General features: G+C 39.8%; 2 protein-coding genes and 1 long non-coding RNA gene across 10 annotated transcripts in view; 2 read left to right on the forward strand and 1 right to left on the reverse strand.

Moving 5' to 3' along the window:
- Positions 1–8668, forward strand: part of LOC132119577 (voltage-dependent P/Q-type calcium channel subunit alpha-1A-like) — a 72255-nt gene extending 63587 nt beyond the window's left edge. For 7 of the 8 annotated variants that reach the window (XM_059529657.1, XM_059529664.1, XM_059529660.1 and 4 more), the window contains 3 exons: positions 5809–6031; positions 6435–6667; positions 7904–8668. In XM_059529657.1, the coding sequence (XP_059385640.1) occupies positions 5809–6031; positions 6435–6667; positions 7904–8545 (1098 nt within the window). In that variant the 3' untranslated portion in view covers positions 8546–8668. The remainder of the gene's footprint in view (positions 1–5808; positions 6032–6434; positions 6668–7903) is intronic. The other variant, XM_059529665.1, reaches the window with a different exon arrangement.
- Positions 8669–9240: 572 nt separating this feature from the next.
- On the forward strand, positions 9241–15264 carry LOC132119579 (uncharacterized). The gene is made up of 2 exons (XR_009426170.1): positions 9241–11361; positions 11393–15264. It is a non-coding gene; the product is annotated as an uncharacterized LOC132119579 (long non-coding RNA).
- A 2036-nt stretch (positions 15265–17300) lies between these two features.
- LOC132119581 (immediate early response gene 2 protein-like) lies at positions 17301–18476 on the reverse strand. Its single transcript, XM_059529667.1, has one exon. The coding sequence runs from the start codon at positions 18354–18356 to the stop codon at positions 17835–17837; it is 522 nt and encodes a 173-aa protein (XP_059385650.1). The 5' UTR covers positions 18357–18476; the 3' UTR covers positions 17301–17834.

Raw genomic sequence — 18476 nt, forward strand, 5'->3', positions numbered from 1 at the left:
AGATCAATCTGTCCCTGATGTTTTTTTTGGAAAGAAGTGGCTTCTTTGCTGCCCTTCTTGACACCAGGCCATCTTCCAAAAGTCTTCGCCTCACTGTGCATGCAGATGCGCTCACACCTGCCTACTGCAATTCCTGAGCAAGCTCTGCACTGTTGGCACTCCGATCCCGCAGCTGAATCCTCTTTAGGAGACGATCCTGGCACTTGCTGGACTTTCTTGGACGCCCTGAAGCCTTCTTTACAAGAATTGAACCTCTTTCCTTGAAGTTCTTGATGATCCTATAAATTATTGATTTAGGTGCAATCTTAGTAGCCACAATATCCTTGCCTGTGAAGCCATTTTTATGCAATGCAATGATGGCTGCACGCGTTTCTTTGCAGGTCACCATGGTTAACAATGGAAGAACAATGATTTCAAGCATCACCCTCCTTTTAACATGTCAAGTCTGCCATTCTAACCCAATCAGCCTGACATAATGATCTCCAGCCTTGTGCTCGTCAACATTCTCACCTGAGTTAACAAGAGGATTACTGAAATGATCTCAGCAGGTCCTTTAGTGACAGAAATGAAATGCAGTGGAAAGGTTTTTTTGGGATTAAGTTAATTTTCATGTCAAAGAAGTATGGAGGTAAATCAGTAGCTAAACTCGAGAGGTTGAAGATCTGAATGTGAGAACTTGTCATATTAATATTTGTATTTGTAAGTTAAAATTTACACTAACAGCTCTGATGTGAAAAGCTGAATCTTTCAATTTGCACACACAGACAATGATCAAAACACCCGTGTTTTGAATTGGAAGTTGTAGATTAATAGTCACAAATGTGTAGAATGACATTCACACAAAGAAAATGACATACACACATGTTTACGACATATTTACTTTTGCACTTTACTTCAGTTTCGCTGCACAACGTCAAGTCGGCACTTACAACCTCTCAGATCTGGAAGTACAAGTTCAAATCCTAGCGCTCTGACTTTTGCTACTCTTTTTGCGGTATTCTGTTGCAAAACTCACTTGTGCACTTGTATATGCAGATGTGAGAGAGCAGAGCTGGGGGTGGGGCTTTGGTGCGAATGAAGACATTTTATTGGTCGGTGCCCGACCAATGAACAACGCCAATTGTTTTCACTGAATATCCTTAGCTTTGACAGGATTTTAAGACACTGCATTCATTTTGCCATTCAGGTATTATCTAGAAGACAAATAATGCAACATATTTTATATGTATATCCCACTGCATATCACTCTACCAGAGTTGCAATATAATGTGGTTTTTATTATTTTTATGTTTTGTAAAAATAATTTTAACTTCTGCATTGGGTTAAATTCCCAATTTGCTTGTCAGTAATGAACCTTTTTAAATGCAACATTATTATTATTATTATTTTTTTTATAAAAATCGAGTGTTTAATAATGTCTAAATGTACATTAAACAGCAAAACCTAAAAAATAAGCACTTATGACCAGAAATACTGTTTTGAGCAACTAGTAGAGCTAAATACATGTATTTATTAAACATCAACAAGTCCATCTAGTGTTTAAGCAATGGAGTTGCATATGAATATTATCTTTCTGGCCACCAAATGCCTCTCATTTAAAGCGTGCCTCTTTGCACTGGAATTTAAACCTAAATACTACAGTTATTGTAGTGTAAATAATAACCATATTAGAAAATGTTATATTTCAAATGGTCATTCATGGATCATAATTATTACGCATATTATTTAGTACCATGATCTCTTCAAATTAACTAAACAGGACTGAGTTAACATGTAGTACAGTTATTTTCTTGGTTAAAAGTTACACTTAATTGTTTAGTCACATTTAACTGCCAACGAGGAGTATGAGAACATAATGCTGTTCCATTTTCCAGTATAAAATGCTATTGTAAGGCATAGTCATGAGTCAACGTAGTTATCCATGCATAATCAATGCACTTTACCTGTTACAAATTACTAGAAATCTACTAGAAATCGCTGTAAATATAAGGAAACTGCTGTCTGTCCCAATTAATACATTTCAAGCATATTGACAAAATGTTCAGTTTAGTACTATTGATAGCTACATGAACCACGTGACCGCGTGGCGGTGAGGTCAAAGTATGCTCTTGTACAGCGAGTTTACTCTGCAATATGCAGTGGGATATACATATAAAATATGTTGCATAAATTTGTCTTCTAGATAATACCTGAATGGCAAAATGAATGCAGTGTCTTAAAATCCTGTCAAAGCTAAGGATATTCAGTGAAAAAAATTGGCGTTGTTCATTGGTCGGGCATCGACCAATAAAATGTCTTCATTCGCACCAAAGCCCCGCCCCCAGCTCTGCTCTCTCACATCTGCATATACAAGTGCACAAGTGAGTTTTGCAACAGAATACCGCAAAAAGAGTAGCAAAAGTCAGAGCGCTAGGATTTGAACTTGTACTTCCAGATCTGAGAGGTTGTAAGTGCCGACTTGACGTTGTGCAGCGTAACTGAAGTAAAGTGCAAAAGTAAATATGTCGTAAAAATGTGTGTATGTCATTTTCTTTGTGTGAATGTCATTCTACACATTTGTGACTATTAATCTACAACTTCCAATTCAAAACACGAGTGTTTTGATCATTGTCTGTGTGTGCAAATTGAAAGATTCAACTTTTCACATCAGAGCTGTGAGTGTAAATTTTAACTTACAAATACAAATATTAATATGACAAGTTCTCACATTCAGATCTTCAACCTCTCGAGTTTAGCTACTGATTTACCTTTATAAAGAAGGACTATGCAATTCATCTGATCACTCTTCATAACATTCTGGAGTATATGCAAATTGCTATTATAAAAACTTAAGCAGCAACTTTTCCAATTTCCAATATTTATGTAATTCTCAAAACTTTTGGCCACGACTGTAGCTACAATATGCTGTAAAAAGCACCATCTTTCAGATGAGACATTACATTGAGGTCACTAAAATCCCATTGTACTTCTCGTAAAGAGTACGATTGTAACCCCAATGTCCTGACCAAATTCCCTCCACTGGCCCTTGTCAATAATGGCCTTCTAATCAACTCGATCCATTGAATTGGCTCTTTTACTCCCCTTCTCTCCTCTCCACCTGTAGCTGGTGTGTGGTGAGTGCACTGGCGCCATTGTACTGTAGCTGCCATCTCATCATCCAGGTGGATGCTGAGGAGAGACCCCCTCACATGATTGTAAAGTGCTTTGGGTGTACAGCAAGATACAATAAAGTGCTATATAAATACCTTATTCATTCATTCATACTTTTGAAACACTACCACAAATCAACCTCTGGAGGCAGTAACACACTCACAACATGCAATTTCCTCCAGCATTCACCCAAAACACATCACATAGAAGCAATCATGCATTTAATACTATTATGCGATAATGCATAAATGTACACACACACAGCATTTTTCACCCTGACATAAATAATCCCCATGATCTCTTGGTTGACTCTCCTCTGGAGATGTGTCTGGGTTTAGCAATTTGTCCACGTGTGTAAAAGTTAATTATGAGGCAGTCGTGTCTCTGTGTTGTAAAGAGTTTGTTTGAATGTGAGCTAAACAAAGAAACCTCACAAACTAGTAACAGTCTGCTAGAATCAATATATGTTCACTTGTGTGCTGGAAGTGTGATGTGTACAGTACATACCAGGAAGTGCGAGGACCCAAAGTCTGTGCTTGTGTGTGTCATGTAAATCTGTAACGTAGATGTGGTTCTTGTTCTTGTGACTCACTCTTGTCTAACACTGCTCTGCCCCACAGAGTATGCGTTCTGCTGCGGTAAGTGTGTTAGTGTGCTTCCAATCTTGCTCTACACTCGCTCAATTTTTGTCTTTTTTCTCTTTCCTGTTCCCCCTCCACCCCCCTAATCCCCCCCCCCCCCCCCACACACACACACACACCACCCACAACCCCTTTCTGTCAATGTGTTTCTGTGCTCTCCAACTTAAATTGGGGATCACTATTCTTCTATTTCGCCCATCTCTACTTTCCACTTTACTTGTTTTTTGTTCTCTCATTTTTTTTGTCTTGTTTTTTCTTCCTTTTAATGGGCTTACATTTACCCTTTTCTTTCATTCAATTTTTTTTTCTTTAACCTTCATGTTATTTTGCACAACCAAACATGGTTTTATTATAATTTTTTGCCTCTTTCTTACCCATAATGTCTCATGGTTACTCCGTTCCCTTTTTCTTATTTTCATTTTCTGGTTTTCTATTTTCCTTTCCGTACTTCCATTTCCATTTCTTTTTTTCCTTTCATTTTCTGGTTTTACTTGTTCTTTTCACCAATTTTCTTTCTTTCCCCATGTTTTTTTCTTCCTTTGTTTTGGTGTCTCTCCTTACTTTCATGGGCTTCCTGCGGCACTTGTGTTTTAATTTCTTATTCCATCAATCCCTTTCCTCTTTCCTTTTCATCTTACTTGCCCATTCTGTCCTGTTGCACATTGAATTTGTATCCCTTTTTATGTCATCATATCTCTGATCCCCTTGGTTTCCTACTCACCCTTTCACTTCCTCTTCCTTCCTTGTTCCATTTCCTCTGTACTTCCTTTATCTTCCCCTCTCTCTTTTTTGCTCTCACACTTTCTATGTTATGCTCTGTGTATATCGTCCCTGTGGTCTCATGTGTGTGTCCTGTTCTGCGCACGTCTGTCTGCTGTTCAACAGCGACGGAGACACAGGCCGCGAGCAAGTAACCTCAGTGTATGTACCGTCTCTGGCTTCCTGCCTCTCTCTGTCTTCTCCATGCTCTCCCTCATTTTCTGTCTCTCTCTCTCTTCTCTCTCTCTCTCTCTCTCTTGCACTTTTTGTCTGTTTTAGGAGTCCGTGTCTCTCTTTATGTCTTGGTGTCACACTTAACTCTTTATTTCATGCCATCCTTCTTGTTATTCACCCTCTTTTCCCTCTGTATATTCTGTTTGTCACTGTACCTTTCTCTCTCTGTGCCTTTTTCCTGTCCTTTTATGCAGCCCTGTATCCCTGTATGTATGTACAGTATGTGTGTGTGTGTGTGTATGTGAGTGCCTGTATCTTATCTCTGTTTTTCTGGTTCTGGGAACAGGGGGAGCTTTTGCTGTCTTGTAGTTCTTGACGCATGGATTTCAAACAGGAAATCCTGCTGCCAATAATGGCCATGTTGTTAGCATGTTTCAATAAGGTGCATGGCATAAATCATTATGTGTGTGAGTGAAAAGAAAAGTGTGAAGGGTTATTTCAGTTTTCAGATCATGTTTAGAGCAGGAAAGCAATATGTGCCCAAGTCTGTCTTTGTGCATCCACATATGTTATAGATTGTCATGTTGACCGTCATGTCTCCGGGTGTGTGCATGGACAAATGTGCTAAACTTTATTTGGCTGGATTGGGTTCTGTGTGCTCAGCTATGGCAGAGAAAGACAACGGTTATTTAATGGTTCTGCTTGAATTAGAAAAGCTGCAGTGCATGTAAGGCATGATCTATCTATCTATTTAGCTATCTATTTATCTATCTATATATCTATCTATCTATCTATCTATCTATCTAATCTGTCTATCTAATTTGTCTGTAAATCTTTATGTCTGTCTGTTATTCACTCTCTTTATTACTATTTCTCGTTCTGTCTTCACTGAGCATGATGGATATACCTGTGCCTTGGTTTTAACCCGAGTTAACCGAATTACATTCAAATGTTTTCAATCACGCACACAAATGCACTCGTACCACTGCATATGATCGAGCTGCTCTATGAAAAAAAAACACATCAATATAAACTTATTTCCTTTCCCACTATTTTTTCCATTTCTTTCATTTCTTTTCTGTAGACCATCACAGACACAAATCCAATGCGCCGTTCTACATCCTCATTGGTCCACGGACGTTCAGGTCGAGGCGTACGATTAGATGATTACTCTTTGGAACGGGTGGTGTCAGAAGAGTGTCACCGACATGTTCCGCGAAGAAGAGAACGAGATCGAGACCGGGAGAGAGACCGCAGTCACCGTACCTCAGAGAGATCCCTCGCTCGCTATACAGACGCAGACACAGGTTTTTAAAATTAATAAGCTCTGTAAATATTTTTTTTTAAAAACTGTGTAACACTTTATTTCGATAGTGTGTATATATATATATATATATATATATATATATGTATATATATATGTATATGTAACTTTGCAACTACGTCAACTACCAGTCATTAGAGTATGAATAGTCTTCTGTATATCTGCTAACATTTTATTTTGATGTATAACTTACTTTACAAGTACATGTCAACTTATTCTACTGACCCCCTAACAATCATTTAGTTATTAAAAAAATAACTTAACATTTTTTACTCACCATCATGTCATTCGAAACCCCTTCAAAATCCATCCTCACTTAGACAGCAACTGGTTTTGATGTCCTTCTGTAATACTGTATCATCTCATCTCTGTGTTGGCTTTGGCAGGTCTGGGCACTGATCTTAGCACAACTACACAGTCAGGTGACCTCCCACCTAAAGAGAGAGAGCGAGAACGGGGTCGTGCAAAAGACCGTCACCACCACCATCATCATCATCACCACCACAGCTCAGTGGATAAGGAGCGGTGCAGTCATGAGCATGACTACCACCGCCATCCACACGACAGATCTGATCGCCACTGGTCCCGCTCACCGAGTGAGGGGAGAGGGCATAGACAGGTGGGGCACACACTCACTGAAATACCCCTTTTATATTATGCACAAATTCAGCATTATTTTTTAGAATTTCCTCACAATAGAATGTAAAAGGCCAGATTAAATGTTTTTCTTTCCCTGATCTCCACTTATAATTTTACTCAAGGTTTCTTACTCTTATAACAGTGTGATTTACTTTAACCCAAACATTTCCCACCTTTTCTCTGGCTTATTTTTTGCTGCTTGAAAAAGCCTTTGTTATGATTAATGCTTCTGTTATTTTAATTTCTTAACATATGAAATAAGCAATAATATATATACTTTCCTGGTTTCTTTTATATTGAGATCCTTAAGATGACTATGAAGAGTTAACGGAAGCCAAACAAAGCACAACATTTGTTTAGCGAAAAATGAGGTGTTGCAGTTTATTTTCAGTAGATAGTCTTTTTTGGACTGGAGAAAGTATTGCACTCGGAAAGCTGGACTAGGTTTATATAATATGTTGAACTTTTTTTAATTAATTTTTTTAGGTCTGGTAAAAATAACATTAACTTCTGTTATTCATATTTGCTGTTAAAAAAAAAATATATATATATATTTATATATATATATATATTTCAGACAGAAAGTTTGAGTACTGATAGAGGCAGAAACATCACCAATCAAACTTTTTAATAAGATTATTTATAACATATTTCATGATGTGACCATTACAAAAGAATAAAACCCTTGAGCATCATTTTGAAGCATTCCTTTATTCACTTCATTTGGCACAGGTAGACATTTATGTGCGAAAGTCCATAGTTTAGATCTTTACAGTAACCTGCAATGAGGAGCATGAGGAATGAAAGGTATCTGGAGTACACAGGTGTGGATCCATGTAGGAAGACTAACCAGACAGCATATGTACACCTGTGACCTTATCATGACTGCTTTACTGAAATCAGTTTCTCTTTTTTGTGTTATTCTTTTGTTTATCTTCTTTTATCACTGTGGTTTCTGTCCATTTTTCTCGATGTGACTTGTGGCTTCTCTGTGTCTGCTGTTTTGCCTCATTGCCGGTTTGTTTCTTTCTGGTTTTATTGATGTTGTTGTTTCCACACACCTTTATTCTCTCTCTCTTTCTTTCACTTACTCGCCCTTGTCTCTCTCTCCTCTTCCTCCTCCACCTCCTCTTCCTCTTGCCGGTGTGTGCTCCTCTTTTGTTTGACGTTAATTTTGTGGTGTTTTTTTATTTGCCTTGTTTTAATTTTCATGTAGGGCAGTAGTTCTGTGAGTGGAAGCCCCGTTCCCTCGACGTCGGGGACCAGCACCCCCCGGCGTGGCCGTCGGCAGTTGCCCCAGATACCGTCTACACCACGTCCTCATGTCACCTACTCCCCTGCTGTCCGCAAGCCCCAATACGGCTCCCCGGGCCAGGGTAAACTGCGTTCACCTTCCCCGCGACACTTCTCTCCATCAGGACACGAACCGCCCTACCATCATCCACCCTCCCGCCATGCCTCGCCCCATCACGGCTCACCCCGGCACGCCTCGCCACGCTCCCCCAGGCAGGCATCACCCAGGTCCCCACGTCACAGTCGCTGGGGTCCGCCGCCTAACGGCCTGGAAGGCGACGGACCTTTCTACGATCAGGACTATGAATATGAGCGGCACCATGAGCCACCCGCCTATGAGCAGAGTCTATCACAGGGCAACCCCCACTCTCATTCACACCCAAGGACTGCTCTTCACGGGCCTCCCTCACACCCACGCCGTATGCCTAACGGCTACCGTTCCTCCTCGCCCTCCCCGCACCGGCGTGGCCCCCACCCAGGCCCACACCGGCCACCCCATGGCCGTGGGCCCCGGAAGGGGTTGCACGAACAATATAGCGAGACGGACGAGGATGATTGGTGTTAGTGCGCAGGGTGACCAGGAGGGGGCGCCACTGGACTTAAACCAAGATGTTTATGTACTGCAGCAGTGAGAGATGGGGGCAGAAGGGGAAATGCAAACAGGGCAAATGGGCCATTGTGAGACTCTGAAAATACATACAGCTCCCTCTCTCTCCAGTACTTTCTCCTGCTCTCTGGACTACGTTTTCCATGCTGCTCAACACGCAAGGGAATGGGAGCGTATGAGCGACAAATGGAGTGGTTGCATTTAGTTGGACTGTTTTTTCAAGATCAGAGACATTGTGTTTAAATGCTCCACTCCAGAGACTGAGCAAGAACAATTGCTTTTTGCGCGATGAAAAAAAATTAGGAGCAACATCCTCTGTCAATCAAAAAAAAAAAAAGAATTTTGAAAATGAAATGAAAATGAAGCCAGAAACCATATTCCCCCTCACATCTATGCCTCTTAAAAAGACCCAAAAAAATTAAAAGGAAAGGAAAAAATAGACATTGTTGAAGAAAAGCAAGTGCTCTTGTGAACGAGAGCTCTACCCAGGGGCGTCGGACTGGGGGTAAAACCAGTACTGATTACCAGGGCCCCAAAGGAAAAGAGGGCCCTTGAAAAGTCTGGAATATATATTTTCAAGGGGGGGGGGGGGGGGGGGCATTAGGACTGCCTATGCACAGGGCCCAGGATCTTGTGCAGCACCCCTGGCTCTACCTACTGCAAAACCAGCCCCATGTGCTGGCCAATATTGATGAGTTTTATCATCTGCGTTTACTGTTACCAACTCAAGATGCTGAGTGACCTCATCACCTGGGGGAGGGGTTTACTGTCAAAGAGGCGTGGCATATAAATGGACTCAGTACAGGGGTGAGGAAGAGGGTGGGTGTGGCACACTGAAAACCCACCCACAAACTGCCACTCGGTCCTGACAAGGATAAGACAGCGGAAAAAGAAGGAAATGGCAGATGAGGGAGGGACGGAAGGACTATTTCCTCTTCAGAATGTCTTCAATTGATTATTTCTTCTTTTCGAACATTTGGAGCTTGGTTATTCTGTTGCATTTGCTCAGCTTTCTTTGATATTTTTGGACTTAAATCTGATGGAAACTTGCATGATTGATTTAAAATATATATATAAATACATATAACAGACAGAAGATTTACTGTGGGAAGGGGGGTGATAGCTCTCTTTTTTCCGTTCAGTTGGAAGTTCTTTCTCTCATTTTCTCCCTGTTGCTCTCGCCATGTCTACAGATCTTTATGTGCAGATGGAGTTTATAGAATGTGTTTTCTATGTTATATCCATCTGAGGATCCCAGATGATGTTCTGCACTGTTTATTATTACTTTGGATTGCACTAAAAACGAGCCTGAATGGTGAAAACTCCCTCATTACGGCTCTGTCAGCCATGGCTGCGAACAGAGAGAGAAAAGGGGCGAGAGACGTTCTCCTTTCCGAAGGCTTAATTTGCTATTGTCAATAACAATAGTTTCAGAATGGAAACTATCTTAATGCAATTGATGAAGATGACGGTGATGCTGATGAAGACAGGAGTGGTCATGTGACTTTGTTGTCTTGTTTTCGAGATTTTTGTCTGTTGTGGCCATCTTGTTTCCAACTCTTTGTTTTTATTTTCGTTCTATTCACCACAGACTGGAGACTATAAGGATGCGCTCCTGGTAGCATCCTGACGTTTACATACTTGTGACCTCAGCTGAGTAGAATATTCCTATCTGTAGTGAATAGTTCGGGTCAGAGCTCATAAATGTTTCAAAAAAGAGAGTTGGAGCATTCAGGATACCCTCGGGCAGTTTCTGTGTCAGAGTTTTTCAGACAAATTCAGGGTCCATTCCATATTTATTTCTCAACAGAAAAACTTGGTCACACAACGGTGTGGTCTGAAGAAACCGTTTTATTGAGGGACAGTTTTAAACCCCTTGAATTATTTCACAGCTAATGTAGAGTTAGTGCAAGTTAGTATTTTGGGGGATGAATGTTGTTGTTTACTCTTTGTCCATGTTGTGGTGCTGTTGCACAGCTTAAGCCAGGCTAGACTATGGACAAACAATCTCTTATGAAAATGCGGTTGCCAGAGGGTGCTTGCAGAACCGTCCCTCGCCAGGTGACGTAGCAGGTCTGTCGAAGCTTGACTCTGACTTTTTCATCGACAGGAGTTTTTGAGAATTTTGACCTAGGTAGTCTTTGATCAAGTAACTGGAAAAGATTCTTCCACCCTGCCTTCCTGTTCCCTGCCATGGGCAGCTACTTATGTCTTTGGCTGCCTGCTCAATCTGAGACCCTTCCCCCCTTCTGCTCAGGATACAAAAATACAGCCAAACATATATCTCACAGGCCTATTCAGCCTCTCCTGCTGTCACTGAACCCGTCCAGCTGACCCCCACCCATTGGACCATCTCAAAACATCATAAAAGACCAAATGTTTATGAAATATCCCATTACTCTCCAGAGGAGAATTTTATTGTGTGTGTGTAGGTTACTCTTTTATAACTCAGGAGACTTGTGGAGCTCAGTATCAACTCAAGTATCAACATTGTCTCATGTGTTTCTCCTAAATCCTTAGAAAAAATCAAAATAGACACAGATATGACATATGTTAAGATGTGTTATGAATATATAGCTATAAAATTAACGTGGGTAGCATATCGTCTTTGGCTTTTGATTGCAGACGTCTTGTTAGCAAATCACTGAGCTTGATTGAAACTCTAGAGGAGACACGTGTGAGATCTTAATCTCAGGAGAAAAACTCCAAAAGTCTCCCTTTTATCTCTAGGAGATGTTAAAGAGATCTCATTTATATATCAGATATCAGAAGAAGTTCAAAAGAGACTAATTTCTCCTTAAGCAGTCATTATATGAAACCACAAGAATTTGTTAGGTTTTCACTTTAAGCAGATAAAAATATCTCAGAATAACTCATTGCATTCACCTAGTTGTGAAGTCAGTTGGGCGGTTCTGTATTTTCTTCTTTTCTTACCTTCCTTCTGTCTCAGAGTCATATGAAATCCACACTACTTGTTTTCTTGAAACGGTTTGAATAGTGTCATTTCATTTGATCCCTTTTCCTCGCCAACCCATATCCAAGATTTTTAGGGAGGAAACCACTGTTTTCTGGGTGTTTATTGATGTTTGGCCCATATTTACCTACAGGTGGCCCCCAGTTAGCCCCTGGTTTGATGCCCATGGGTCTAGATGAACCTGCAGAGCCACAGTGCCTTCTGTTCTAGTGTCGCACACTAACCCTTCCCCTGCCTCTCTTCCCTCTCCCCTCCTTCTCTCTCTTAATGTGATGGACTCACACTACGCCTTAACAAGTCCCTATGTCTGCGCTTCTGCTGGGCTTTTTAAAGACAGGGACGGTTATATGATGGGGGAAGATCCAAGTTACTCTGAGAGTAATAAAGGGAAATGGCAACCAAGTTCTGTCAGGGTGTCCTTCTCGACTCTCTGTCTCTCTTAGCAATGCTTCCTCAAGTGGATGGCAGCCATTTTTTGATTTGTCTCACCCTGCTTGTTCAGAGAGTTGCATCGAACACCGGAGGGATTGTTCTACTTCTCAGGTCTTTAGCAAAAGGACAGGAAGGCTTATTTTTGTCAGGCATGAAGGTTTGTTAGACCTTTTGCATGGTTAATATAATTCCCATTTAGAAGTTCTCTTGGTCTTGTATTCTTTTGCCGAAAACACTTGAAATGCAGGAAATTTGCTCCATTTTAGCTCCAGATGTTGGATTATTAATACGGTTTGATTTGTATTAATAATTTTAAAAAAGAGATAACAGAAGGTTGTGGTTTTTAAAGGAACGGTTCACCCAGAAAAAGGAACATTCTGTCATCATTTACTCACATCTCATTCTAAACTATTATGATATTCTTTCTTCTATAGAATAGAAAAGGAGATATGTTAAAGAATTATTCTAGTTGCTCTTTTCAGTGCCGTTAAAAGGAATAAGGATTAAGGCTTTTAAGCTTTGAAAAGGACACAAAAGCACCATGTAAAATCTTGCTTTTAAATAAAGATTACAAGGACATTAATTATTAACAAAAAATGAGGTGCATGGATAAATCATTTATAATAAACATTGCACTATGTGGCATGGATAAATCATTTATAATAAACATTGCACTAGTCCAAAGTTTTATTACTGAATAAATCAGCTCATCTTAGATTAGATAAATGAATAAATGAGGGTGAATAAATGAATAAATCAAGAATTTCCAGTGTTGGGTCCGCTGTCCCTTTAAGAGTTTACAAATATAATTAAGACTGGTGCGTCATTCTTTGGCTCTGCTTGTTCATCAGTTTAGTTCTGACCCTCTTTTGCTGTCAGTGTCAATGCCTTTATTGCTTTTTGTTTTTGACTCGCATCTTCATTTTCTGTCTTAACAGAAAGCCATTTTCAGTTTGCATCATCGTAGATACACAACACAATTGTATCTGAGCATGTCGTTTGTTTCGTATTGTCGTAGTGGAACAAAGCTGTATTTTCTTTCTGTTTCATATGAAATAAGGGCTTTCCTTCAATGGTTGAGTGCTGCCAAAACAAGTCACCCTCTATGTAGCTACACCACTTCCTGTGGTCTCCCTTTGTACAGAACAGAATTACATGTGTGTGCATGCTAATGTGTGGGGGAACCGGAGAAAAGGGAGGGGGGTGATGGGTAATGTAGTTTTTCCCTGTATGTATGAGAGTGAGAACTTGAGGCACAGCTGTGGCCAGCACAGGCAATGTGCATGCCAAAAAAAAAAAAACACACAAAAAAAAATCTAATTATATTGTGCACCTATGGTAATTTAGTGCTGGGTTTGCCAATCCATTTCTGCTCAGCATTTACCACGGCATACTCCATTATCATCCTCATCTGATCCAAATCCAAGATCGGATACGAATCCATCGCCACTTTTTCCAGAAGATTGGAGGGTTGGGTTCATCCATGTGACAGTGGGACGGTCGTCTGTGAGTGTGTGTGTGTGTGTGAACGAGTGTCTGCGAGCTGATTTGAAGGCAAGTCGTTTTATAGTGCCTTAAATGAACAGTTTCCCATCGCTGTTACACGACCGTAGATACGAAGCCATGGCGAAAGCGAAGAGGATCATCATGTTTGTACCTCGACTGTCTATCCATGTCTATTTAAGTTATTTTGGTGGGCCTATCAATCTCTTTCTCTTCTGTAACTCTTGTATATCTCATTCATAAACTTCCTGCAACACTCTGTGTTTTCATTCTCTTTCTTCAGCATTGCCATGATCCTTTCTATTTCATTTCCTCCTCTTCTTTATGCATGTCATGGTTTCTTCATTCTAACGTATTGCTGATTCAATATTGAGCTTATATTGATAATTAATACAGAAGAAATATCATTTTCATATGTGTTAATAGTAATGCTCATAGTAACAATAATTAAAAGATCGTTATTACATAGTCATAATTATAATAACATAACACAATTATTACACAATTTGAGTTGCGAGCACAATTAAATTTCATAATTTACTGTCATGCCAATCCAAACCTGCATGACTTTCTTTCTTCTGTGGAGCACAAAAGAAGATATTTCATAACAATATCAGTATTTTTAGTGTGTACAATGATAGTCATTGGGGTCCAATGTTGCCGTTTTCTTCAAAATATCTTCTTTCCGCAAATTGAAAGAAAGTCATACGATATTAGGGTGAGTTGATGACAGTTTTCAGATTTAAGTGAAAGATCCCTTTAAGAGAACCAATGCCAGAATAGATACTTTGCTCTCAACTAAAAACAAAAAACCTTGTAGAATTAAAAGACAGAAAGCAACAGATTTCACTTAAAAGAGATTTCAATGAATGTTGCGGTTCTGGATCACAAGACAGGAAGTGCGTTTTCAGCCCCGTCAGCAGGAGTGGGTTTCTTCACAGCACTGTTGAAGGGGAAATAAGCGTGTGGTGTGAATGTGTGAGTATGTGGGGAGTTCCTGCGAGCGTGCAACCACTGTCACCGTGACACCCACAAACCCGTCCAATCTCTACTTAATCACCCATATCCCACCCGCCATCCATATTACTATTGACCTGAACCATTTAAAAGCAAAAGAGGAAGTTTAAAGAGAAAAAAAGACCATGATAAAGAGAGGTATTTAATTACTGATTTGCATGTGCAACGTGCATGCCACTATGTGGGTTAACAAGTCAACTTCAGGAATTATAAAATATAAAAAGAAATATAAAGAAAAAGAGTATAAATGTATAAATATATAAATATAGTTAGATGTTTTTATGAGCAATGTGTTCCTTTTTTCTTCTATTTTTAAAAATGAAAACGACAAAAAAAGAGCACCAAGAGGGGAAAAAATAATAATAATACAGGAAACATGATAAAACTCATAGAATGTTTGTTTCTAGTACCAACTGTTCTCTGAGAAGCTTGGGTAAGGTGAGCACACAACATTCTGTGGAAATGTATTACAGAATTTTGAAAAAATAAAAATAGACTCTAAGTATGAGGGACTGCACATCACTCTGATTTAAGAAGAAATCCAAAACCCTTTTGCTGATGTTGAGCTGTGAAAGAGGCTGCCTGAACCTGGTGATGTTATACATTTATTCTGGCTATGAAAAATCCCCCCTTTTTCTCTCTCTTCCTCTGTCTCTCTATCTCTCTGATATTTCTACCAGTGCATTTTGTAATTCCGAACAGATCTCTTCCTAAAGAACCTGAATAAAAACCAGAGAGAATGCATTCTAAACCCATCTCTTGTCTTCAGATGTGCGACTGTAGTTTGTGTGTGAAAGTGTGTCTGATTTCAGCCTTTGAACACAACAATTGACGAACATTTGTAGAGGATTCACACCTACACCTGAAAAGGATTCAATCAAGCTCAGTGTTTCAGGTGGGGGAAATGACCCCACACAATGACAACTGTTCAGGAAGTGCTGATAGCTGGATGATTAAGGATCTGGGCTGTTAAACCAATGGCTCCATGTTAAATCCCAAGAACAAACGTCCCAGGAAACTATTAATTACTGACTGTGCATCTAAACACACTCATAGAGACTTCCTCTGGAAGTCAACTGTTACCATAAAGCGGAGAAGGGCATATCGTGTTATTTTTTTAACAAATGGTCACAGACAGGAACTGTTTAACCTTCAGAAAATGTAGTTAGTCCATCTCAGGAAGTCTGACAATATATTTTAAATGTATTTTATGAGGTTTGTATTTGTATTCGACCTGTTACTCATTAATTTACTTTTTATTTAATTAACTCGTTTTAGCACTAAGGCTAATTTACCAAATTTTGGATGGTTATAATTTTCCTGCAGTGTAAGTAATATATTAGTCTTATTAAAGAATTACATTCTTATATATATATTTAAAAAATATTTTTTTTTTTTAATGGATGAACACTGTTTGACACTGTTTTATGATTTTTTTATGTTTAGCAGGCCTAAATCACCATAATTTCCCCTCTCCTCCTCATTTGTTTGCTTACAGAGGTGAAAGACCCACATCAAGACCACCTTGGAGGAAACAGTATTGTATCAGAAACCTGCTTGAGGTTTACATTCATGGTTACACATGCCCACAACAAGAAGATTCATTTGCCACAATTTTTTATTCAGCTGGGTTTCGGTGATTAATCATCCTCCTGAGTAATTATCTCACTGCAGTTTCCCAGCTGAGGATTCAGCCATTTGAAGTGATCTCCACTTAAAAAGTTCACTTCCTGTCTGCTCAACAGACTCCTGGTGCCAAAACCTCCTACCTGAAATTTCGTGCACACCTATGCTATGCAGATCCACCCCCAGAACCCACATTTTCAATCATAGCAATGACTCATACTTACTCATGCTGGTCATTTTAATATGAAGACTAGTCGCATGCTTTTGTGGCACTCTGAATCTTTGAAAAACATTTGCTTGGTTTAAAAAATATTGCAAACATCTTATTTAATGTCCCACAAAACCACTAGAGCCTGAAACACAATAATCTACTTTATAAAGAAGTGATTAAAATTAATGCTCTGAGGCCTGTAGACTCTAGTTTCACTGTCTTGCATTAATTATTTCTCATTGAGCTCTACTGATGTCAGTCTCGAACTGTGTAATGCTGCCAGTTGAACTGGGACTTCAAGCTTGATAATTAGATAGTCTGATGCTGGCTAGTAGCCAAAATGTTTGTGAGTGTTCAAGGGAAAAGTGAAATTTATGACTCATGGACATGTTTGGACAGATCTTGCTGACTAATGAAGGGAAATTAAACTTAACCATAGTGTTTCCAGCTGTTGGTTTTTTCATCGCCTACTCAGGAGTGACAGATAATGAGCTGTACGTTTTATGAAAAGATTGGTTTTAGGGTCCACACGGGATAAGAATTACTGATGATGAGTAAGTTATAGTCACATATTACAATCATGATCTGACTGAAAACCCCCTTACTTATTCATGACAGAGTTCCTACGGTCTTGAAAAATCAAGGAAATTATATTTTAAATATGTAATTCTAATGAAATCATGAAATATTCCTTACTTAATCTGAATATTTCTAGTTAGCCTCAACTCTTCACTGACTAATAATTGCTCTTTATAAGTTTATACCAGTAATCTTTATTCAAATATTTTTAATAAAGTAAAAGAGCTGGGAAATCAAGGCACTATATTGTTTTAAAGATGTCGGGAAACAACTTAAATAAGTTTTTCTTTTTGGTCCCACAAAGATTAGTTTATTTATCCAGAGCCTGAGAAATATTTCTGTTTCTGTAAAATGAAATCTGTACAACAGGATGATTTTCAAACAATTGCATGTTTATTGCAACCAATGAACACTGAAATCAGCTTCATGTGATAGCAGTCCATCAAGTCATTCTTAAATTAATATTATAAATACATATTCTTCTGTGCAATTGATCAGTGCAACAGTGACATTTAACACGTTTTGGCAAAGACATTTTCAAGTATCACACAGCATGTGTTTTGTCTCATACACCATCTGCATTGCTCTTATTTGAGGTCGTAAAGTTCATAAACTTGGATAGGAGACATCAGAGCCTCGGTTCCCAGTTCAAACGTGAGTGAACAGAGTCATCTGACTCCTCTCATTGAACAATGAAGCAGCTCTGGTCACTCTATTGCGCTTGAGATAGTATCCACCACCTGTCCTGTATTCCTGCTGGTCCTGGCCTTTCGTGGAGCTCATATGGCGAGCTGAGACGGCCGCACAGTTGTCGGGTTGCATAACCGGTCCTTTCTGAACCAGTTTGTCCAGGAAATTCCCATCGAGGGAAATCGATTCTCGGAAAGATCCAAAGAGCGTCTTGCTCAATACGCCACGATGGCTCGATTCGCAGGGAAGGCAGTGAGAGATTCAGCCTGGCGACAGCTGTTTCCATTATTAGTCCTCAAAACCTCCCCTGGGAGATGTTGCTTCTCCTCATCCGTGTCCATTTTTGCCTTCTTCAGAGGTAGAAAGTCAGGCTCGATCGCCGTCTTACAGTGGCGCTTTCTGGAGTGCCGTTCAGAAGCGCATCGGTTCTCTTTGTCGTCTTCCACAGACTCTATGGGTTCTTGAGGTTTCATTGCGACCTCCTTAGGAGTTAAAGTCTGAGGAGAGTCTTTAGTTATCTCCATGGGCTCCTCTATGGCCGCGTCGGGAGCGCAGGGGACGACCTGTTCCTCCTCCGCGTCTCTGAGCAGCTGCGCGGTGTGGTAGATGTCCCGCGCGGCTCTCATGGTCATGGAGAGCAGTAGACTCCGGTGAAGTCTCAGTCCCCCGCGCTGCGTCCTTAATGAATACAGTTTACTAATAGAAAGAGCCATGATTCTCTTGGCCTCGACGTCCATTGTGTTTACAATGTAGCAGAATATTTCTTAGACTTGGTTTCTATCTTTAAAACCTGCGCTTTCAGGTCTTCACAGCGGATTGCAAAACTAAAAGTTTTCTCCTCGCAGGGCGGTGTTTTA

The sequence above is a fragment of the Carassius carassius genome, chromosome 38, assembly GCF_963082965.1.
Source record: "Carassius carassius chromosome 38, fCarCar2.1, whole genome shotgun sequence".
Taxonomy (NCBI): Eukaryota; Metazoa; Chordata; class Actinopteri; order Cypriniformes; family Cyprinidae; genus Carassius; species Carassius carassius.